Source organism: Pseudonaja textilis, chromosome 4, assembly GCF_049901715.1.
Source record: "Pseudonaja textilis isolate UNSWEBS1 chromosome 4, rPseTex1.2, whole genome shotgun sequence".
NCBI lineage: Eukaryota > Metazoa > Chordata > Lepidosauria > Squamata > Elapidae > Pseudonaja > Pseudonaja textilis.
The window spans coordinates 14,182,902-14,205,661 of NC_141993.1; the positions used below are offsets into that span (position 1 = coordinate 14,182,902).

The 22,760-nt window shown below is 41.8% G+C and overlaps 1 protein-coding gene across 2 annotated transcripts in view; it reads left to right on the top strand.

Annotated features, from left to right (window-relative positions):
• Window positions 1–22,760, top strand: part of USP54 (ubiquitin specific peptidase 54) — a 134,369-nt gene that overhangs the window by 71,677 nt on the left and 39,932 nt on the right. For both annotated transcript variants that reach the window (XM_087933855.1, XM_087933856.1), the window contains exons 7-11: window positions 3,743–3,848; window positions 6,267–6,413; window positions 6,615–6,764; window positions 20,273–20,438; window positions 22,177–22,347. In XM_087933855.1, coding sequence (XP_087789981.1) covers window positions 3,743–3,848; window positions 6,267–6,413; window positions 6,615–6,764; window positions 20,273–20,438; window positions 22,177–22,347 — 740 coding nt within the window. The remainder of the gene's footprint in view (window positions 1–3,742; window positions 3,849–6,266; window positions 6,414–6,614; window positions 6,765–20,272; window positions 20,439–22,176; window positions 22,348–22,760) is intronic.

Sequence of the window (22,760 nt, forward strand, 5' to 3'; positions counted from 1 at the left end):
CAAAAATACTTCCTAACGGCAAGCCCTCCCCCACCATTCCCCCCCCATTTTGCATGTTTAATATAGGCCTTAATTTGGGGGGAGGGGGTTAATTTAATTTTATGCCTATAAAGCATGCTGGGACTTCCTATTGGGGGAGGCCGTATTGTTGGAGAAACACGGTAGTTGTTAAGTGAATCCAGCTTCCCCATTGACTTTTCTTGTCACAAGGTTGCAAAAGGGGATTATGTGACCCCAGGACGCTGCAATGGTCATAAGTATGAACCAGTCACTAAACATCTGAATTTTGATCACGTGACCACGGGTATGCTGCAAAGGTTGTAAACTATGAAAAACTATCATATGTCACTTTTTTCAGTGCCATTGTAACTTTCAATGGTCACTAAATGAACTATTGTAAGTCGAGGACTACCTGTATATCCAAGACCCACAAAGGACTTAAATGCCAATACATGAATTGTCAAAAGTTAGGGAAAAAACATGGTGAACTTGAAGTACTAGTACATAAAGGTAAATATAATATAGTTGCCATTACTGAAACATGGTGGGATGAAACTCATGACTAAAATGTAAGGATACAAGCTATTCAAAAGAAATATACATAACAGAAGAGGAGGTGGAGTTGCATTATACATAAACATTCACTACATCTCTATAGAAATCCACAAAACCATGGATGAAAACCTCCTAGAAAGGAAAACAGAATGAATTGCTATAGAAGTATACTATAGACCAGGCGTCCCCAACCACCAGGCCGCGGACTGGTACCGGTCCGTGGAACATTTTCTACCGGGCCGCCGGTTTGCTGGGCGCCGCCATCTTGTTTTGATGAGAAAGTGCTTCCAGTGAGCTTTTCCGGTTGGAAAGTGGCGTTTGGGTCCTGAAGGAATCCTCGCGCCTTAGTTTCATCAAAGCGGGGGCGGCTTCGAACAAAACTAAGACACGAGAATTCTTTCAGCACCCAAGGCAAGGCGAGCTGAACGACTGTCCCGAAGCCATCCCGAAGCCCATCGACAAAGGAGTTGAAGGAGGCGGGGAGAAGTGGAGGACGGCTGGCTGGCCGGTCGCTCGACATTTTGTGATGCCGGTACCGGGCCGTGGCACAAAAAAGGTTGGGGGCCACTGCTATAGACCACCCAATCAAACAGAAGAAATAGGATGAATGTTTTGCTAAACAACTAACAAATGTGTGTAGGAAACATACCACAGGGAGACTTTAACTACCTTGATATCAACTGGAAAATAAACTCAGCAGCAAGTGGAAAATCAAACAGATTTTTACCAATCTAGCTGATAACTTTGTCTTTCAAAAGATAGAGGAGGGAACTAGAGGAAAAGTTATATTGGATCTAATTCTTACTAATAGAGAAAAAGTGATAGAGGGAGTTGAACTTTGGGTGAGAGTGACCATGTCATATTGGAATTCAATATAATGTAGCAATGTACAAGCAATAGAACATAATCCAGCCAGTATCTTAAAGCTGATTTTAACAAACTCAGAGAGATCCTAAGAAAAATTCCATGGATGAAAATCCTAAAGGGGAAAACAACTCAAGAAGCACGAAAAACTGAAAAATATGATAATAAAAGCCCAGTCCAACACAATACCATTGAAAAAGAAAAACAAGAAATTCAAGAAAAAACCAGCATGGTTGGACAAATATCTCTCTGATAAACTAAAAGACAAAAAGGATATACAAAATATGGAAATAGGGACACATAACTAGACACAATAGGGACACAATTCTATTCTATAACTAGAATAGAATAGAATAGAATAGAATAGAATAGAATAGAATAGAATAGAATAGAATAGAATAGAATAGAATTCTTTATTGGCCAAGTGTGATTGGACACACAAGGAATTTGTCTTTGGTGCATATGCTCTCAATGTACATAAAGGAAGAAAATACATTCATCAAGAACCATAAGATACAACATGATAGTGATAGTGATAGGTTACTAATAAGCAATCAAATCATACTAGGAAACAAATAAAACAATATAAATTGTAAAGATACAAGCAACATGGTTATAGTCATTAGCAGGAAGAGATAAGTACTAGGAAGGATTAGAGGAATAATAGTAACAGTCTTAGTAAATAAGTTGACAGTGTTGTGGGAATTAGTTGTTTAGCAGAGTGATGGCATTCGGGAAAAAGCTGTCCTTGTGTCTAGTTGTTCTGGTGTGCAGTGCCCTATAGCATCGTTTTGAGGGTAGAAGTTGAAACAATTTATTTCCAGGATGTGAGGGGTCTGTAGATATTTTCACAGCCCTCTTTTTGACTCGTGCAGTATATGGGTCCACAATGGAAGGCAGGTTGGTGGCAATTGTTTTTTCTGCAGTTCTAATTATCCGTTGAAGTCTGTGTCTGTCTTGTTTGGTTGCAGAGCCAAACCAGACCGTTATAGAGACGCAGATGACAGACTCAATAATTCCTCTGTAGAATTGAATCAGCAACTCTTTGGGCAGTTTGAGCTTTCTGAGTTGGAGCAGAAAGAACATTCTTTGTTGTGCTTTTTTGATGACATTTTTGATGTGAGATGTCTATTTTAAGTCTTGAAATATGATAGAACCTAGAAACTTGAAGGTCTCTACCGTTGATACTGTGTTATCTAGTATTGTAAGAGGTGGTAGAATGGAAGGGTTTCTCCTAAAGTCTACCACCATTTCTACGGTTTTGAGTATATTTAGTTCCAGATTGTTCCAGTCGCACCACGAGGCAAGTTGTTCAACCTCCCGTCTGTATGCAGATTCATCGTTGTCTCGAATGAGACCAATCACTGTTGTATTATCTGCAAACTTAATAGAGGGATCTTTTGAGATGCAGTCATTGGTATATAGAGAGAAGAGCAGTGGAGAGGGCACACAACCCTGGGGGGCTCCTGTGCTAATTGTACAGGTGTCAGGTGTGGTTTTGCCTAGCTTCACCTGCTGCTTCCTGTCTGTTAGGAAGCTTATGATCCATTTTCAAGTGTGGTCAGGTACAGCTAGCTGATTTAGTTTAGTTAGAAGAATATCTGGTATGAGGTATTGAATGCTGAATTGGAGTCTAACAGCAGGTCCATGATGGTTTTCAGGTGGGCCAGCAGTGTCCTTTCAAAGGCCTTCATAAAATTACATATGTTAGAGCAACTGGTTGGGAATCATTCAGTTCCTTGATGGAAAGTTTCTTTGGCACTGGGATGATAGTAGAGCATTTGAAGCAAGAAGAAACATAGCACATCTCTAGTGATTTATTAAAGATGCGGATGAAGATGAGGTCCAGTTGATCAGCACAAGCTTTTAAGCAAGAAGGAGTTATCTTGTCTGGGCCTGGTGCTTTTCCTGTATTTTGTCTGTGAAATAGTCCTTGCACCTCATTCTCTGTAATCACCAGAGGTGGTGGGCCCAATGGGATGGGGTATCTGCAAAGATGAAGTCAGGAAACAAGGGCTCATGTGCACGAAGAACTCAAAGGCTGTGAATTCATTGTAGATAAAGCATCTCAAATTTCAGCTCAGAATTGAATAGTTGACAGAGTAATCAGTAGATACGTTAGGCATTAAAGTTCAATTTGCCCTCCATTAGAAATCTGGCTTGATTGAAGCATAGATTTTATTCAAGTGCACATTTGCTGAACTTGTAAACTGAAATGCTGTTCTTCCAAATGCTACACTTCAAGAAGCAGCAACAGGTTTAAATATTGTTTATGAAGAAATATGTTTTTAATTCTTGCTTTATACTTTTTCAACATTTAAAGCAATCAGGCCATTTGCATGCTGGAAAGACGAGACAAACCGACGCCTGATATGTTTGGAGAGCTGCTACAAAATGCCAGCACAATGGGAGACATGAGAAACTGTCCGGTTTGTATACATCATTTGTATTTAGTAGAAGAAATAGCCCAAATGGGAGTGGGGGAGTATGCACTGAGGGCTGCTTTTGCGTTGAGAGGTTTTTAGTATGCGATTTGTCCGTACAGGTAATCCGTTAGTTGCCACCACAATTGAGTCCAAAATTTATGTTGCTAAGTGCCCCCATTTTATGACTCTTCTCACCACAGTTGTTAAGTGAATCATTGCATTTGTTAAATTAGTAATGTTAAGGGGATCTGGCTTTCCCATTGACTGCTTATCAGAAGGCCACAAAAGAGGATCACATGAACCTGGGACACTGGCAACTGTCATAAATATAAGTCAGTTGCCCAGAGTCTGAATTTTGATCATGTGACCATGGGGATGCTGCAATGGTCATAAGTGTGAAAAATAGTCATAAACTATTTTTTTTCATGAACTGACTGAACTAAGTGAACTGTTGTAAGTTGAGTGCTACTTGTATAGGTAGTCATTGACTTAGAACCACAGTTGGGGCAAGAATTTCCATTGCTATAGAAGGTGGCTGTTAAATGAGATACCCAATTTTACAATCATTTTTGCCACAGTTGTTAAGCAAATCATTGTAGTTGTTAAGTGAATCACATGGTCAGCACTGACCTATGCTGAAGTGCCTGATCATGTGACTGAGTGGGTGCTGGGATGATCGTGCGGGTTGGTTGTAAGTCACTTTTTTCAATGACATGTAACTTCAAACAGTCATTAAACAAATGGTTGTTAGTCAAGAACTACATGTATACTAAATAGATTTATCATTATATATTACTCTGGGGATTGGATTCACACTGAAAATCCTTAATCCAACTAAAAGAACATTTTTTTAAGAAAGTGGTGCATTCTCTGACAGGGGTTTAAAATGTATTGCAATTTCTTCCAATCTCTTTGTGCTGGAACAGCAGCTACAAAAAGTTGCAGCTATGCCAGGTCGAGAAAGCTATTAAGAGTGGGTATGACAAAGTCCCACCACTGCCCTTGACATACAGATGGATCAGTGCGCAGAAAGTACAAGGAGAGCAAGTTAGCCTTTTTGGTACTTCCTTTTTGATGCAGTAATAGAACGTGGCCTCTGTTACACAATAGGCAGTTCAACAGAGCTGGAAACCAACCAGAACCAAGCCAAAATGGCTAAAACCAAGTGATATTTATAAAACTACTACAAATATTTCACTTCTAGAGTAAATTGCATAATGAAAACATACAATCTGATTAACTAAAACCTAGCTTAACTCCAATATGTATATGTTCTCAAAAAGTCTTTATTTCAAAATTATCCTTTTCCTTACCATTCTCTTTTAACATTTTAATGAGGGGTCTTTGGTACTCTCTGAGCTTGGTTGTTTTCTTACAAACATTTCATTAGTAACCAGTACTGATGATGTTACCTAGTTTGAGTAATGAAACATCTGCAAAAAACAACCAAGCTCAGATAATACCAAGGACCCTTCATTTCATCCCTGAGCTATAAATATTATCCTTTGTTAGGAACAGTTTAATACATGCACAATATTCTTTTTTAACATTTAGGAATATTTGAAGAAATTAATATATTTTATTTATTTTTTGTTAAATTTATTTGATAAAAGTTATAGTTGACTTGGAATAGAATAAAGAACTACAGTAGATTTTTTTATTACCTATCACCCAATAAAACAAGGATTGCTGACTGCAGTGTTACAGATAAAGCAACAGGATGGATTTATATTTAGGAAATTACATGTGACAGCACTTACTAAGAGAAAAGGTTTTTCTTATACATTTGGTTTTCAGCCCCTATGCGTCACCACAATATAAATCTATCTTGCTGTGGGGCTACTCCAAGTGGGTTGGTTACACCTGTTTATACTCTAGGTGTCGGCGTTCCAGTAACTCTCCATTCCAATCAATAACTTTGAAACAGAAATATCTCAAAGGTACCTTTATTTGGATAGTAACTGGCACATCTGTGGCATCCCGAATCTGAAAGTTCTGGGCTTCCTTGCAAAAGTCAAAACTACAAATCCATTCCCGCTTAGCCATCATCACATCACATGGTCCAATCACCATCCGTCCTAAAGTAAGATTCCCATTTCATTATGCACCACACTCAGTAACCTTGAACCAAACAAAAGAATTTTATTTTGTCTAATAGATATACTCAAATGAATTCCCCCCCCCCCTCCCACTTTCTCAGGCTCAATTGTTGCAGCATGGGAGCATTGAATCTCAATATGGCTTCCAAAGCTGACACTAGGTGGTATACTCCTGTTTCTTTCCATTATACAAACCAGTTGCATTTTCAGAAATTTTGTCTGAAACCAAGATAAGTTGTTATCAGGAGATGAAGGCATAATAATACTAAAAAAAGGAATGTTTAAAACCACCAGGAATTAAATATATTGGGTTTCTTTTCAGAGCAATTGTGGAGAAAAAATTCAGATACGCCGAGTGTTGATGAACTCTCCACAGATCATCACCATTGGACTGGTCTGGGATTCGGATCACTCAGATTTGGCGGAGGATGTCATTCATAGCCTGGGCACTTGCCTTAAACTGGGTGATGTGAGTCTTAAATCTTATGGCAATATATACGTTCTTGTTTGACTGTGCTAACTGTCCTTCATCTATATGTGCACGTCCCTGTTTGTGTGTTCTGCATTTATTTCAAACATCTTTCCTTCAGCTTAAATAGTTTTTATTAAGTAAATTTAAGTTTTAGAGAAATGCAAGAATTGTACTGAGATTATTCTTCCCTCCCTGAAGCTGTTCTTCAGAGTAACTGACGACAAAGCAAAACAATGTGAATTGTATTTGGTTGGAATGATCTGCTACTATGGAAAACATTACTCCACCTTTTTCTTTCAAACAAAGATTCGTATGTGGATGTATTTTGATGATGCCCATGTTAAAGAGGTAAGAAATTTCGAGAGAAAAGAATAAAATGTTTGGATAGTGATAGTGTAAATGTATCTGGATTGTTTTTAGATAAGTTGATAAACTTCCAATTATTTGCAGGCAGTTTATGATGAAACATTCCAGATAGGTTGCATCCACTGTTTCTAAAATATCAAAATAATATAAACACATTATTTAAGAGAGTAGGGCAGGATATATGTTGTCTGCCATGTTTCATTATCTCATGAGTTGTTACGGAAAGATCTAACAAAATAACATAGGCTCCAGTACAATGCAATGATAGTAAGACAGAAACTTTTCAACTCTTCTTGGGAGAAGAAGCGAACATCGTAGATCAGGCGTATCTAGCCCATGGGATGCATGTGGCCCTGGACAATTCCTAATGTGGCCCCACAAGATCATAAACTTGTTAACATTACTGTATATGTTGTTTATATACATTAACTGTTTTATATGTGGCCAAGACAATTCCTTTTCACTCAGTGTAGCCCAGGCAAGCCAAAAAGTTAGACGCCTATGTCATAAATAAGTAGTATTTTATTTCTTCTTCACTTATTTTAATCTGGGTGCTTTCTATAGCAAGTCTATAGAAAAAGGGGTCATTTCGTTTAAATGTTGAATGCACTCAACAATATTCACTTTCTGCTGGCTGGGAATTAGCTAAATATTGCAAACCTGAATCAGTTTTTTATATAATTAAGTCAGTATCACAAACTAAGAAATGGCTGCTGAATTGCCCAGATGCAGGCAATTACATAGATGACCCTACACAAAAGGTTCCAGGTTTTGACCTTCCTCGTCAGCATTGGTCAACTCTGAATAGGATCCGTACCCAACATTGTGTCTCCCGGGATTCATTGTTTAAGTGGGGTCTTGTCTCTACCACTCAGCGTGACTGGGGTGCTCCTCAACAAAATATCCATCACATTGTGTCTGAATGTCCGTCAAGAGCTTACACCAACCCAGTGTCTGATTGTTTTCAACATAGGCCACTCTGTCCTTGAATGGCTGAATGGACTGGACATTAACATTTGAACTACTATAAGTCCTTGTATTTGCCATATGCTAAATAAATAAAACTAAGATTATCATTATGCAAATATGTAAATTTCTATGATGCCATACTTCCAATTCAAAAGATTCATTTCAACCCCGAGGGCAGGGGTAGGATTCTACCAGTTTGCACTGGTTCTATAGAACTAGTTATGGTTCCCAATAGTTCGGAGAACCGATAAATCAGGCCTCTGGCTGGCCCCGCCCCCTCTGCCCGCTTCTCCGTTCCCTGCCTGGTCAGTTCCTATTGCAATTGCGCAACATCGTGCCCATGCGTGACCAGCCTGCAGCCTGCTTCTGCCCGCCCACCAGGGCAGCCATTGCTGCCTGCCTTTCACTGCGACACGAGCCTCTTTACTGATCTCCCTGCTCACAGGTAAGCCTGTGAGTCGTGCTAGCCGTTCCTCCATTGTCCCTGTGCCTCCCTGAGCCCCCCCAGCCCTCTCTGGGGCTCCCCAGGTCCTCTGCAGCCCTCTTTGAGACCCTTGCCCATGGCCTGGGCCTTTCGGGGCCTCCCCCCACCGCCCAGGACCTTGCTGGTCCTCCCTCTACCCCCGGGACCTTGCTGGGCCTCCCCACCACCTGGGATCTTTCCAGGTCTCCCCCACTTCCTGGGACCTTGCCGGGCCTCCCCACACCACCCGGGATCTTTCCAGGCCTCCCCCACTGCCCGGGACCTTACTGTACCTCCCCCACCACCCAGGATCTTTCTGGGCCTCCTTCCACCACCTGGGACCTTGCGCTTCCCCCCATCTCCCGGGACCTTGCTGGGCCTCCCCCCACTGACTGGGATCTTTCCAAGCCTCCTCCACCTTGTGCCCGTCCTGGGCCTCCTGTCTGGCTGCTGGCTTGATAGGAGGGGAGGCTGCTGGTTGGAGCAATGGGAAGAGCAGTGCTGGGCTCCTGCGGCACCGAGTGCAAGGGCATAGCTAGAATTGGAAAAAAAGACTGCGTGTCTCTGGCGAAAAGAACCAGAGCTTCTTGACACCAGAGCACCCGCTGCCTCACTCGTGCCTGCTTATCCAAGCTGCCTAGTGCTGCCCCGGTCCTTTCCGCCACAGCCACACAGCATTTAATTCCAATTCTAGCTCCAACCAGCAGCCTCTGTCCACATCAAGAATCCGGTGGCCAGGCGGGAGGAGGCCAAGGTGGGGTGCTGTTTCTGGGCCAGTCCAGCCAGCGGATGGGCGAGCAGGCAGCCCTCAGGGTGATGTGGTGATGGCAGCCCATAGCTGTTCGATTTCTCTGCTGTGCTGGGGCTGAGAGGGGCGGTGGAGGTGCTCCGAAAGGGAGGCTGGGAACTCCTGGGGCTTCTTCCCATAGCCGCACTGTCGCCACCCCCGCCGCCGCCACTGCTGTGTTGTGCCCTGAAAGGCTGGGAACTAGTCCTAGAGCTGCTTCCCATAGCTGGGCTGCCACCGCTGCTCCCCCTCCCGCCGCTCCCCCCAAAGCCCATGTGCTCTGAAAGGGAGGGCGGATGAATGTTCCAGGGCTGCTGCCGTTGTCCCCTGAAAGGGAGGTCAGGAACTGCTGGGATTTCCCATAGCTGCGCCATTGCTGCCCCCTCCCCCACTGCTGGCCCCGCCGCCATCCATGTGCTCCGAAAGGGAGGACACAGCTATTCGCTTTCTCCTTCTCCCACCCACTTCCCATAACTGCTGCCTCCACCCAGCACCACTGGATGACGTGAGCAGCCCCGGGAGAAGGAAGCATCAGCGAGGACGGTAACTCCTGGGGCAGTTCGCTTTCTTCTCCCGCTGCCCGCTTGTGTGTGTGTGTGTGTGAGAGAGAGAGAAAGAGAAGGAAGGAAGGAAGGGCAAGAAAGAAAGAGGATGGGAGAGAGAAAGAGCAAGAAAGAAAGAAAAAGGGAGAGAGAAAGGAAGTGAAAGTCAGAGGGGATGGAAGGAAGGGACAAAAAGAAAAAGAAAGAGGGAGGAGAGAGAAAGAGAAGGGGAAAGAGAGGGAGACAGAAAGAGAAAGAAAGAGGGAAAGAGAGGGAAAGAGAGGATCCCACCCCTTCGTGTGTGTGTGTATGTGTGTGTTTCAGGTGGGCTTCCTAGCTTTAGAAGGAGAGAGAGAAGGTGGAAGGGACAGAAAGAGAGAGAGAGAAAGAGGAAGAGAGGGAGGGGTAGAGAAAAAGAGGGGGATACAGAAAGAGAGAAAGAGAGGGAAAGAGAGAGGAGAGAGAGAGAAAGAAAGAGGGGAGTGAGAAAGAGAAGAAAGATACAAGAAAGAAAAGAAAGGGAAAAGGGAAAGAAAGAAAAAGGGAGAGAGAAAGGAAGTGAAAGGAAGAAAGGGGGATGGAAGGAAGGGGCAGAAAGAAAGGGAGAGAGGAGAAAGTAAATATGGATGGATAGATAAATACATGGAAGGAGGGAGGGAGGGAGAGAGAAAAAAAGGAAAGGAAATAAGGACATAAACCCTGGCTTTAGAAGACTTTGAAGCAGCGGAGTTCCGGTTTGCAGGGCTTCGGCGGCAGGCAGGAATCCGTGATCGTGTGCGGTTTCTGCCTGGGCTCGCCGCTGGAGCGTCCTGAGCCATTCGGCTTCGGGGCTAAGCCACCCCGTAGAGGTGTGCGAAGAGGGGGGAGATCCCAGCAGGGTCGAGGGAAGCCGCATCTTTCCTCCCCAGCTGGCTAAACTCCCTTTCCCGAAGGCGGTAAGAACGGCAGTCAGAAATGGCCACCTCAAAGAAGCAGTCAGCTGGAAAAGAAAGTGCAGGAGGAAGTTAAGAAGTGAAAGTTTTGGCTGACCGGGATAAGAAGCAACAACTGAGGTATCCTGGAATTTAAATCTTATAAAAGATACATCGCTCCCAAAGAAGATTCGGAAGCAGCGAATGAAAGGGAAAGTTTTTTTTTTCCTCACCTTCCTTATGTTGACAGCAGATGAATGAGAAATCGGAAAAATCCACTTTGGCACTAACAGGTAATTAAACTGGATTAAATGCCAAGGGGACAATAAAGATTTCTGAACACTTAAAAAACTTTTTGCTGTAAGTGGGAAGGGAGAGGAAAAGAATAAGAGCAAGATTTGGCTGGAGGAGGCTGCTTGGAATTTAAAAGAATCTAAAGTTAAATTGTAATAAGACTTCTAAAAGATACATTTTAACTGGAACTTTGTAACTAAATAGTAACTCCAGGAAGAGAAAGTGAAAAAAGAAGAAAGTGTTAAATGAAACAGCTTGTGTGTATTTGGATTGTTTGGTGACTTTGGGACTTCTGGAAATTATATTTGAATGATTAAAAACAATTGGGTGGTTGTTTAAATTTTTTTTTACAATGGCATCACTTGTGGGTGAACTGAAAATGGAATTTAAAAAATATAAAGAAGAGGAACAAGAAGGGAAGGGCTCTTTTGGCTCCGTTTTTCATTTCTTAGAAATGGCGATCTGTACCTATGAGAAACTACAAGAAAAGACTGCACAACAAGAAGATTGGGACAAAGAAGAAGCCATCTTAAATGAACAAGTAACTTTATCTGGGGAAGAAAGAGGAAAGGGGGAAAGAGAATGGAGAATTTAAGACCTAAAAAAACAACCAAAAAAGGGAAAAATAAGGTGAAAAGTGGATATAATGTCAGAAAGCAACAGAAAAGGGGAACACAGAAGAGGGAAATGGAGGTGGAGAAACAAGGGGGTAAAAAAGGTAGAAACAAGGGAGGAAGGAAGGGAAGAGAAGCTACAAAGATTTGGAGCAAGATGTAAAGAAACAGGACTTATTCAGAGATAATGGGTAAAAATATAACTGAACACGAGATTCTGCAAAGGTACATAAGATTGTATTGTTATACTTGTATTAAAAATAAAGTTAGAAAACTGGAACAATATATGATTAAAAAATGGGATAAAATACTCAGTGTAATTTAGTGAAACCTTTTGAACAAAATAAATGAAATGAAATAAATGAGAGAATTGAATTAGGAAGGAATGGGAACATTTTAATTACACAATGTTTTAAAATATAAGTGAAATTGGGGGGAAGTAACTATGCAAAATTTATAAATGTTCCCATAGAAGCATGATACCTATTTGAAAAGTAATGTGTAAAATGTTTAAGATTTAAATGAATATTAATTTTAACGATAGAGTTGAACTGGTATGGATTGTTGTTTTAATTATATTATACATTTATAATTTCTTCTTTTCTTAAAATATAGTGTGTAGCTTTAGAATGTACTAAGCAGAATCCGAATGAAAGTTATGTATTATATTAAATGTTATAAATTTAGGGGAAAGATATAAAGGCGTCATACTCCAATCAGTGATTACAGGAGAAATTTTGTTTTAATGAGAAAAGATAATAGACAGCTGAAACAGGACAGACAAAGGATATAAGTATAATGGTTTAAATTGAGATGAAATAAATAAAATAGAATGAAGAGAGTTAAAAGAGGGGAGAAGCTTTAAAGAAAATGTAGAATGGTAATAAGATATGGAACGGTATATAAAAATGAGCATGAACTTGAATTTGTGTCTGTATGAAGAGATGTAACCCGGGATCAAGCTGCTTTCAAAAAAGATATTTTATGTTTTCATGTTTTGTGTTTTGTTTGTTTATGTTTGTTTTTTTAAAATCAATAAAAATTTTGAAAAAAAAAATGTGTGTGTGTGTGTGGTTGTCAAAACTCCAAAAACAGACCAAGTAGCTCTGTGGAGGTCAGTTGTAAATTAGAACACTTGCTAAGCAAGTGGCCATTAAGCGAGGACCGGGTCATTAAACGAGAACCACTTACATTTGGTTCGCCAGTCACATGACCACCTGCCCGGGTCTCTACCTACCCTCTCCAGGGCTCCCCAGGCCTTGGAAACTGGCAAAAAACACTTGCTAAGCAACTGGCCATTAAGCAAGGACCTGGTCATTAAGCAAGGACTTGGTCATTAAGCAAGGACCACTTACATTTGGTTTGCCAGTCACATGACCACCTAGTCACGCCCAGTCAGCAAGCCACTCCCACCCCAGTCACATGACCGCCAAGCCACACCCACAAATTAGGCCACACCCACATAACCAGTTAAGAAATTTTAATCCCACCCCTGCCTGAGCGGTTGAATATCACAAATATTATCCTTTATTGGAAACATTTTAAAACATCCACAATATTCTTTTTAATATTTAGTGATATTTGAAGAATTTAATATATATTATTTTATTTGTTAAATTTATTTGATGAAAGTTATAGTTGACTTTAGATTTTTATCTCCTATCACCCAGTTAAACAAGAATTACTGACTGCAGTGTTACAGATAAAGCAACAGGATGGATTTATATTTAGGAAATGAGATGTGATTCCTGCCATAGTTCTTATTAAAAGAAAAGGATTTTCTTACTCATTTGGTTTTCAGCCCCTAGGCGTCACCACAATATAAATGATTAGTTGGTTAATTTGGGGGCCATTGAGTCATAATGAAGTACTTGTGCACTTAATTTTAGTACTACCTTATAGTTCTTTCTGACAGCGTTCCAAGTAAACTCTTCATGTAATTCAGAACTCCGAGACAAAGTCCATCAAAGTAAGAATTTATTAGAGAAGTCATGTTGGCACATCTGGGGAAAACCTGAATGTGAATTTCTGCGTTTTCCCCCCATCCACACTAAAATTCCCACTCTGCCACACTTAGTGACTTCCCCGTCATATGGCCACTCAATCTCCTGTCTCAGCTGCCGCCAAACTTTGGTCACTCCCCTCCAGGTGCCAGCAGCATGTCCTTGATCTCGAGTGAAAGAATGTTGTTATGGCTATACTCCCTTCGCTACTCTCTCGTTTCCACAGCTTGCCCATCCCCCGCTATGACAGCCCTGAAATCTGTCTCAAGATTTATCTGGGACTGACAGGCTGCCTCCCCTCAAGTGATGAGAACATCCTGAAATGAGACAAGTGACAGGAAGTTAGGGATGGGGCTAAGGATGCTCTCTAACCACTTCTCCCCCCCCCCACAGGGGGCCCCTTTGGCTTCAGGCAACTTCTTATGAAACTGCCTCATCAACCTATCTGCTTTTACATCCCCTCTCAAGGGGATTCCCACTTCAAGTGGATTAAGTATTGTAAACGACCCCTATGCTATCTAGAGTCTTAACATTTTCTTTATTTCATAATGTGTCTCCCCTTACACTACAATTGGCTTGGTCTTATCTGTGAGCTAGCAGCTGGTTTCAATAAGCTGCTGTCAAACACCGGATGCACTCCTTAACAAGCAAGGAAGACTTAGTTGCATTGTTACTGGGTTTATTACTTTCATTATGGGAAATGGTCCTAGAACTTTGGACCCAGTTTCTTTGTAGGCAACTTTAAGGTATTTAGTGGACAGGTAGACCCAATCTCCCACAAAGGGGGCTTGAGGAGATAGGTGTTTGTCCACCTGACATTTATATTTCTCCACAGCTTAAGTGAGGGCACGCTTGGTATTTTCCCACCCGTTTTTATAAGTCTATCCATTTGGTTAGGTACATTGAGGATGGAGGCTCTCTGGGTAACTCAGGCATGGGCACAAAATCCATTTCACTAGTGATTTGGAAGGGAATTAGTCTGGTGCTGCTGTGGGCTGCGTTGTTGTAGGCTACTTCCGCGAAAAGTAGCAAATCAGCCCAATTTCCTGCTGGTAGTTGACGTAATATCTCGGGTACTGTTCCACCATGGTGTTCGTTCAATTCATGGCCTGTTTATGCTCGGATGAAAAGCAGAGAGAGAGGATTCAATGGATCATAGGAACTCCCTCCAGAGCTTTGCTATAAATTGGACTCCTCGATCAGAAATTATCTGGTGGGGCATTCCATGCAGTCTATAAATTTGCTTGATGAACATTTTTACCAATTTTTTTAGCAGTTGGTAATCCAGAGCAAGCTTGCTTAGAGAATAAGTCAATCACTATCCAAATGACAATGTTTCCTCTGCTTTCTGGAAGTTCAACCATGAAATCCATGACGATCTCTTCCCATGGCTAGGGTCAGCTACAGATTGGAGTAGGCAAGGTGGATTTCCTGTTCTCGTCTTCATGTCAGTGCACGTGGAACAGCTTTTTACATAGTCCTCTATGTCTGCCTTCATCTTTGGCCACCAAAATTGCCTCCTTGCTAGGTGAAGGATCTTCAGAAATCCAAAGTGACCAGCCAACCAGAAGTTGTAACTGCACTACTTTCAATCTCAGGCTGGGAGGGATGTACAGCTTAGTTCCTTTCCAAGCTAACCCATCACTCAAGATTAGGGTGTTTGGGTTATCCTTTAGCCATGGCTCAGTTGGGGAACGCGCACTTGAGCACCACAGTGATTGAGTCTTTTGTTTGGTCATCATGACTCCTGGCTAGGCTTCTGGTAGTGACTTGAGCTGCTCGCTGAGAAAGGATTATGACTGGATGTATTACTTTCTCCCATCGGCTTTCTTGACAAGGCATCATCCAATTTCTCCTTCTCTTCTGGGACGTGTTTCAGCTCAAAATTGAAACATTTGAAGTATTGCATCCAGTGGACTTGTTTAGGAGATAACTTCCTAGGGGGGTTTTAATGCCTCTAAGTTTTTGTGGTCAGTCCAGAATTCAAAAGGCATTTTGCTGCTCTCTAAGAAATGACTCCTGGAGAGAGTCCATCTGACTGCAAAGCCCTCTTTCTCTCATTTGGCCCATCACCTCTCAGTGTCAGTGAGCTTTTTGGACACGTAGGCGCAGGGTTGCAGTTGGTCCAGAGAGTTTTCCCGTAGAAGGACTGCGGCAACCGCAACATCACTGGCATCGGCTTGCACCACAAACTGCCACTTGTGGTAGGGTGTTGCAGGATTGGCTCCATGGAAAATAGTCCTTTTATCTCCAGTTAGTGTCCAGTTTAGAAGTTGTTTGGGCTTGGGGTCGATCTCCTTTGTCTTTAATAGTTCCATAAGTAGCAGGGCTATCCCAGCAAACATGGGAATGAACTGCCGGTAAAAGGTTGCAAACCCCAGGAAAAGTTGCCAATCCACTACAGCTTTAACTTTTTCCGGGTCCATTTCAATCCTGTCATTTGAAACTTGGTACCCCAGGTAGTCTAGGGAGGTCTTGTGGAACTTGCACTTAGACAGTTTGGCATAAAGCTTAACTTCTAGGAGTATTTTCAACACTTGTCGCACTAGCTTGATGTGTTCCTCCATTGTCTCACTGAAGATGAGAATGTCGTCCAAATAAACTAAAGCTCCCTTGTATAGGTGCTCATGCAGCACCTTGTTAATGAGTTGCATAATCACTACTGGGACTCCTGTAGCCCAAATGACATAATCTTAAATTGGAAGCTGCCTAACGAGCACTTGAATTCTGTTTTCCATTCGTTGCCTTTTTTTATTCGCCCGCAGTAGTAGGCTTCTCAAAGGTCTAGCTTTGTAAACAATTTTCCCTCACTAGATGGTTGAGCATGTCCTTCTTGAGGGGGAGGAGCAAGGTGTTCTCTACGCATACAGCATTTATTCCAAGAAAATCAACATAGAGCCTCACCCCACTCCCCCATCTTTAAACAATACGGGGGCTGCGATCCTAGATTTTGTGGGCTGGATGAAAACCCTCTCTAAGTTGGCATCAATATACTTCTTCAATTCATCCATTTCCTTAGGGGCCATCAAATATATTTTTGGCTTTGGTAGTTTCGCCCCTAGTATAAATTCTTTCGTGCAATCCATGGGTCGATGGGCGGAGCACATTGCACTCGTCTTTGCTAAAAGCCTCTGCTAAGTCTAGGTACTCTTTGGGTATCCTTGGGCAACTGGGCAGTACCTCCGTGATGGAGGCCACTTCCTCTTTCTGGCTGCAATTGCTGGGCCCCAAAGATGGCCAGTTCTCAGTCTACAGAAGGCGTGGTAGTGGCCTATCTTTATTTTACAATAGCCATCTTCCCATGTAGTTGTGGGGGCCCACTTGTCTAGCCAAGCTAAGCCGAGGATGAGTGCTTCAGTCAATTTTGGGGTGACTACAAAGTGTATAATTTCCCAGTCCGCCCCATTTCTAATTTTTTACAGGTTCAGTAACTAACATCATGTGCGCCGCCCCCCCCATTAGCAAACTGTCTACTTGTTCAAAGCGGATAGGGTGGCCCAATGTTGTTATCTCTAAATTTTGTACAGTCTGAGAGCTGATTAAGCACCGGGTGCATCCAGTGTCTACTATGGCCTCTAGGTCCACATGGGCTCCTGTCTGGGGAACTTACTATGCAGGACTTTATGGCAAAGGGGCGGATGAATTCACTTACCATCAGGTCCTCATCACCGCTCCCACTGGTGTCGACACCCTTCAGAGCCAGAGTTCCCCCTTCATTGGACTGCAAAGGGGGGGACCTCCACGGCTTGCTGAGCAAACTTTCCTTTGTGTTGCGGTTTTCTGGGAGTTCTCTTTGACTTTGCTGTAGCTGGTGTCTGTGCCTGAGGAATAGGAGCCAGCGTGAGGCATTCCGAACTTGGTGACCCTGCTGGCTGCCTCTGAAGCTCTTGATTCCAGGGACTGCTGTTAGTTGCGGCTCCATTGGTAGTTTGCTGGCTGGTCTGTTTCCCAATGGTCATTTAGGGGGTTTTTCTGGCGGGGACCTCCGGTGGGGTGAATCTCTTAAGTCCATAGTACCGCGAATCTTGGATCCGGTCTGGTACTCCTCCAGAGGCACACGCTTGCCTAAAGTCCTGATCCAGGTCCTCTTTAAAATAATGGATGAAGAGTAACTCCGGCCACTCCTGTAATTTTCCGATTACTCTTCTAAACTCCTACACAAATTCTTTGGGGAGGCAGACCACACAGCTTCAGTGCCTTGATTTCTGCTTCAGCTTCCTCTCGATTAGTTGTGTCTTCAAATCGCGCCCTTAAGGACTTCATGAACTCATCCACATCTTCCAACTCAGGGGCTTCTTTGCCTTGGAGTTGAGCAATCCAATCTGCTGCCTCCTCCTCTCATCTTATCTGCAATGACTGAGATCATGTCCTTGTCTGATTGGTATTGAGCCCTATATCAATCGATGTGGGCCCAGATTCTGTTTAGGAAATGAACCAGCTTTCCTGGGGTGCCATCAAAGAATTGTGATGCAGGCGGGTCTGCTGCGGCCAGTGGGATCAGCAATGGGACAGGAGCTGGCACTGACTGGTATTGGATCCCCCCCTGGTCTGGGTAAAAGGCCCATCCAGAATTTGGTCAGCGGGCAGCAGTCTGGGATGCGCTGGTGGCAGATGACAGGCAGGCTGGGATAGTCCCCTTGCTTCTCCCTGGCGCCTGGGATTGAGTGCCCCAGGGCTCCAGGGTATCAACTGGCTATAGCGTTTTGCTGCGTCATTGCCCCAACAATTTGGTGCGAGGGGGAAGGCTGAGTCTTGATCCAGCCAGTGCTGAGTGGAATGAAGCTGAAGCCCCGCTTTGGACTGCCATGCTCCCTGACCCTGGGAAGTTGAATGTCAGTTGGACTAGGGTCCAACCAGGCTGGATTGGATATGGGGATGTCTGAGCAGTGGGTCCCACACTCAGCTGATCAAACTTCTCGGGTAGCCCTGCAAGCGACCAGCTTTGCTTGGGTCATCATTGCAGCTCCAATTCTAGCTGCGCAGCTGGTCTGGTTGGTTGGGACTGGCTCCTTGGGTTGGGTGCCCTTCCGCTGCAACTACCGCAGTAGCCAATGGATAGCAGATGGCTCCACAAATGTTCCATCTTCCCTGAGTCTTTGTGCTCCCCGTTAGATTAGGGGGCATTCAGGGCTCCGGACAGCTTTGCGAGAAATTGCTGGAATGTTCTCAAGAAGAGATTCGGGTTAATGGCAGCATTCCAAGTAAACTCTCCATGCAATTCAGAACTCCGAGACAAAGTCCATCAAGAATTTATTAGAGAAGTCATGTTGGCACATCTGGGGAAACCCCAAATTTGAATTCCTACGTTTTCCCTCCATCCACACTAAAAGTCACACTCTGCCACACTTAGTGACTTCCCCATAACATGGCTCAATCAATGTCCTGTCTCAGCTGCTGCCAAACTTTGGCCACACCCCTCCAGGTGCCAGCAGCTTGTCCTTGATCTCTAGTGAAAGAATGTTGTTATGGCTAAACTCCCTTCGCTACTGTCCTATTCTCACAGCTTGCCCATCCCCTGCTGTGGTAGCCCTGAAATCTGTCCCAGGATCGATCCAAGGCTGACATTTTCAGGGAGAACTTTATTTTATTCTGTATAATTTATCTTTTCCTTTATGTTCTATTTCCCATAATGTTTTTATGTGCATTTTAGATGAGTTTCTGTATAGTACCTCAATAGGGCAATCACTCCATTGTTACAACACACAAATGTAATTTTTTTTCTGAAATCCACAGGACACATAGTAATCATCATCAGATCCATAATTCAAAAGTGTTTCTTGTTCTCTGATATTTTTCAAGTGCTAGGTTTCATAGCCATGTGTTACCACTGGAAAGAAAATTATATCAACTATTTTGATCTTTGTTATAATAGACATATCCTTTCTCTTCATTATCTTGTCAAATCTGCATTGTCTTCTTCCATAGGGGGAACCTCAACTATATTTTGTCTAACTTTATTTATTCTTGAGCCTAAGAAAACAACTACTACCTTCCATTTTTTATTGTTGTATTTGTGTTGTTCATGAACAATGCTGGTTAAACAATGCTTTTACTGCCATAACATTTAATCCAGATTTTTTACTTTCATTTTTAATTTCATTATGACTACAGGTTGATGTTAATAAAATACCTGCACATAAAGTGAATAAATGTAACATTGGTTAGATATTTCAGAGTACAATCACTTCCACATAAATTGTCCAGTACTCAACATTATTCAAAAACCATTTGTCTGAAATATTGGTATATTTCATTTGTATATTTGTTGAAAATGACAGCTCAATTCTGATCTAGCTTTTGGATCTCTTATCGACTTTATATTGGCAGCAGGTTAATCCTACCTTGAGGAAGATGGGTGCTCTAGAAACATGAAGTGTAAATAAATAAATACATAAAATAAATTGGAAGTGGCAAGAAATTGAAAAGAACCTACAGAACTTTCAATAGATAACTAGATTCGGAAGTTATGAAAAATAAAAATTTACTCACAAACTGAGCTGTGCTAAGAGGTTGAATACACACACAAACATATACACACACCTCTTCATCATGTAGTTTTGCTCTGCAAACCACAACAGGAACAAATTAATTGCTGCTTGTTTTCAGACAGAGATTCTGGAATCTCTGTAAATGCTTGCTGTGAATCTATGTTTTGCTTTCAAGTATGTTTTGTTATTTTAAGTTCTTAATGGAATAATCTTAAAGAGCTTTTTGAAGTTCTTTATCTTAGACTGGCATTAGCCTCTAATATAATATTTTGTTTGTATGTAATGTTGTTTACAGCATAATAATTGTTTCCCATTGTCAGTTGGATTCTTGACCATCTATTTGTTACGACCAATGTCTTTGTTGTACTTAATTGTATCAAAAATGACCCCCCTCCCATTACTTTTTAAAATATTTTCAGATAGGCCCTAAATGGAAAGATGTTGTTACTAAGTGCATTAAGGGTCATTACCAACCCTTGCTACTCCTTTATGCAGACCCAAGAGGAACTCCAGTATCAAGCCAGAATCTATCCACACAGGATTTGCCACAGTATAACAGAACTTATTATGATAGTGAAGATTCAGGTAACCTTTTGAAGTTCTACATAAGTTTTTTGTAGTAAATAAAGACTTGTGAACTATCAGATATCAGCAAAATGGCATAGAAGTGGAATTTAGTTCTTTGCCTACCTGAAATATAGCAAATTATGCAAAAATACTTTATACATTGTGCAGAAATTCAACTAGTCTGAATATCATATGTATTTTTGTACATACGGTAGAAAAAATTATTAGAGGATTAAATATTCTAAAGTCCTTTATGCTTTATTTTTCATAATGTTAAATTTAAATTCTTGAAAAATATAGTGGTATTTGAATGTAAGCCTGGTTTAAAAAAAAACCTTCCATATAAAAAATTATTTTGGATTTATTAGCATTTATTAATAATAAAAATTCAGATAATGAAAAATTCAAAGTGAATTATTCAGAGAACTGAAGATTTTTTTAAAAAACGGCTTAACATACCGCTGGAAGTCTGAATGCATAAAGATAATTTCTATTTATTTAACCGCCTCCTTTTTAAAAAAATCATCAATATGGTACACAGATAATAAAAACATTATCTCTGGGCTTTATTCCCTGCCTGCCTGGGTAAGCAGGACAGTTCTGCAGGTTTGGCTGATATGTAAAGTATGATAATTTTAAAAATTAAGCCAAGTTGGCTAGATCAGGAATCCCTAACCCCCGGTCCGCAGCCCACTACCAGTCTATGACCTATTTGAAATGGTCCACATGAGCGATGGGTAGATGGGCACACAAAGCTACACATGCAAGCAATGTCTTCTTGCATACGCACATGAAGCTCCACTTGCATGAGCAGAGGTGATGTAAGTGATGCAGTATTGCTGGACAACAAAGAAACATTTTATAGTTTGATCTTTTTTCTCAACATTACCTTCAGATAACTGGCAAAGAGAATCTACAAGGTGGTTGAATGTATGCATACAGAAGTGTTATGTCTCACCTTTCCAAGGAAGATGAGAAGTCCAAACTCCGACCAAATACAGGCAGGCAAGAAGATTCAGTATTTACAGAGTTAATTCCTTTAAGCAGGCAATGTTCTTGGCAGTATCACACACGCTGCCTGCCAAGTCCGACACGATAACCAGAAACATTAATCACGAAAGCTTTCAAGGAACAAGATACACCAAAGCTCGACAGAAAATTCTCACTTTGTCCCATACAGAGTTCCCAGAGAAAACGCACCCACTTTTATCCCCTGTGGGGTGTGTCTCCATGGCTCAGCTCAGTCTCTCATTCATCCATGCCTCCTGCGTTGCAGTTCACACTTTTTCCTGCGACGCTGCCTCGGATCAAGCCAGCATTCATCTACTTGATTCTCTGTCAGAGGCTGCTCCAATATGCCCTCCCTCTCCTGACTAGCCTCAGGCTGTCCTTCTCGGTTATCTGCCGAAACCTGAGGCATAATCAGGGAGGAAGGCATTGCCGAAGAGGAAGGTCCTTGGGAGGAAGGCATTCCCAATTCCTCCTCCCCCTCATCTTCCGAGTCCTCTTCCTCTAACAACGCAGGCTCATGCATCGGTGCCACAACACAGAAGGATGATGGAGATGGATTGCAAGATGTTTTAGTGCTCATTGAGCAACCTTTTCTCAAAATTCTATTTTATTTGAGTTGTCAGCAGCTTCCACGCTGCCATCTATATTGTCTTAGAAATGTAATTAGAAATTAGGGTAAATGTATTTACCCTAATTATGTTAACATTTTTCTAATTTTCTCAAAAATGTTCACTATTTTTAATAGGACGTGAACCTTCTATCTCAAGTGACACTAGAACAGATTCTTCTACAGACAGCTATCTGCATAAACATTCACACCATGAATCTATGGTCAGCCACTTTTCTTCTGATTCTCAAGGAACTATTATTTATAATGTGGAAAATGATGTGGTTTCGCAAAGCAGCAGGGACACAGGTAAACCTTTAGAAATATCGAACTTCACATGTTGGTTTCAATCAGTTGAAAAAAGAGAAAAATATATCTGTCTGTCTACCTATTTATGTAATTAATGTTAAAAAAGCATCCTTCACTAATAATTGTCTTTATATTTTAATTATTGCAACTCAGTACACACAGGTGTACTGTGAAACCTGTAAATAGCATCAGCTGACTTGCAGATATGAAAAAAATAAAAATAATTTAGTCAAAGAAACCCAAATTTTTCAGGAATTCTGTATTTTTGTGAGAGATCCTACAAATCATTGGCAAAAATTTAAGCGGAAATATTAGCTGAAATTACACAGTAATGCCTTGCTGCTAGGTAAGTTTATTTACTTCTCTTCCCCAATATGTCAATTACTAAAAATTTGAAGTACAAATAGAAAAAC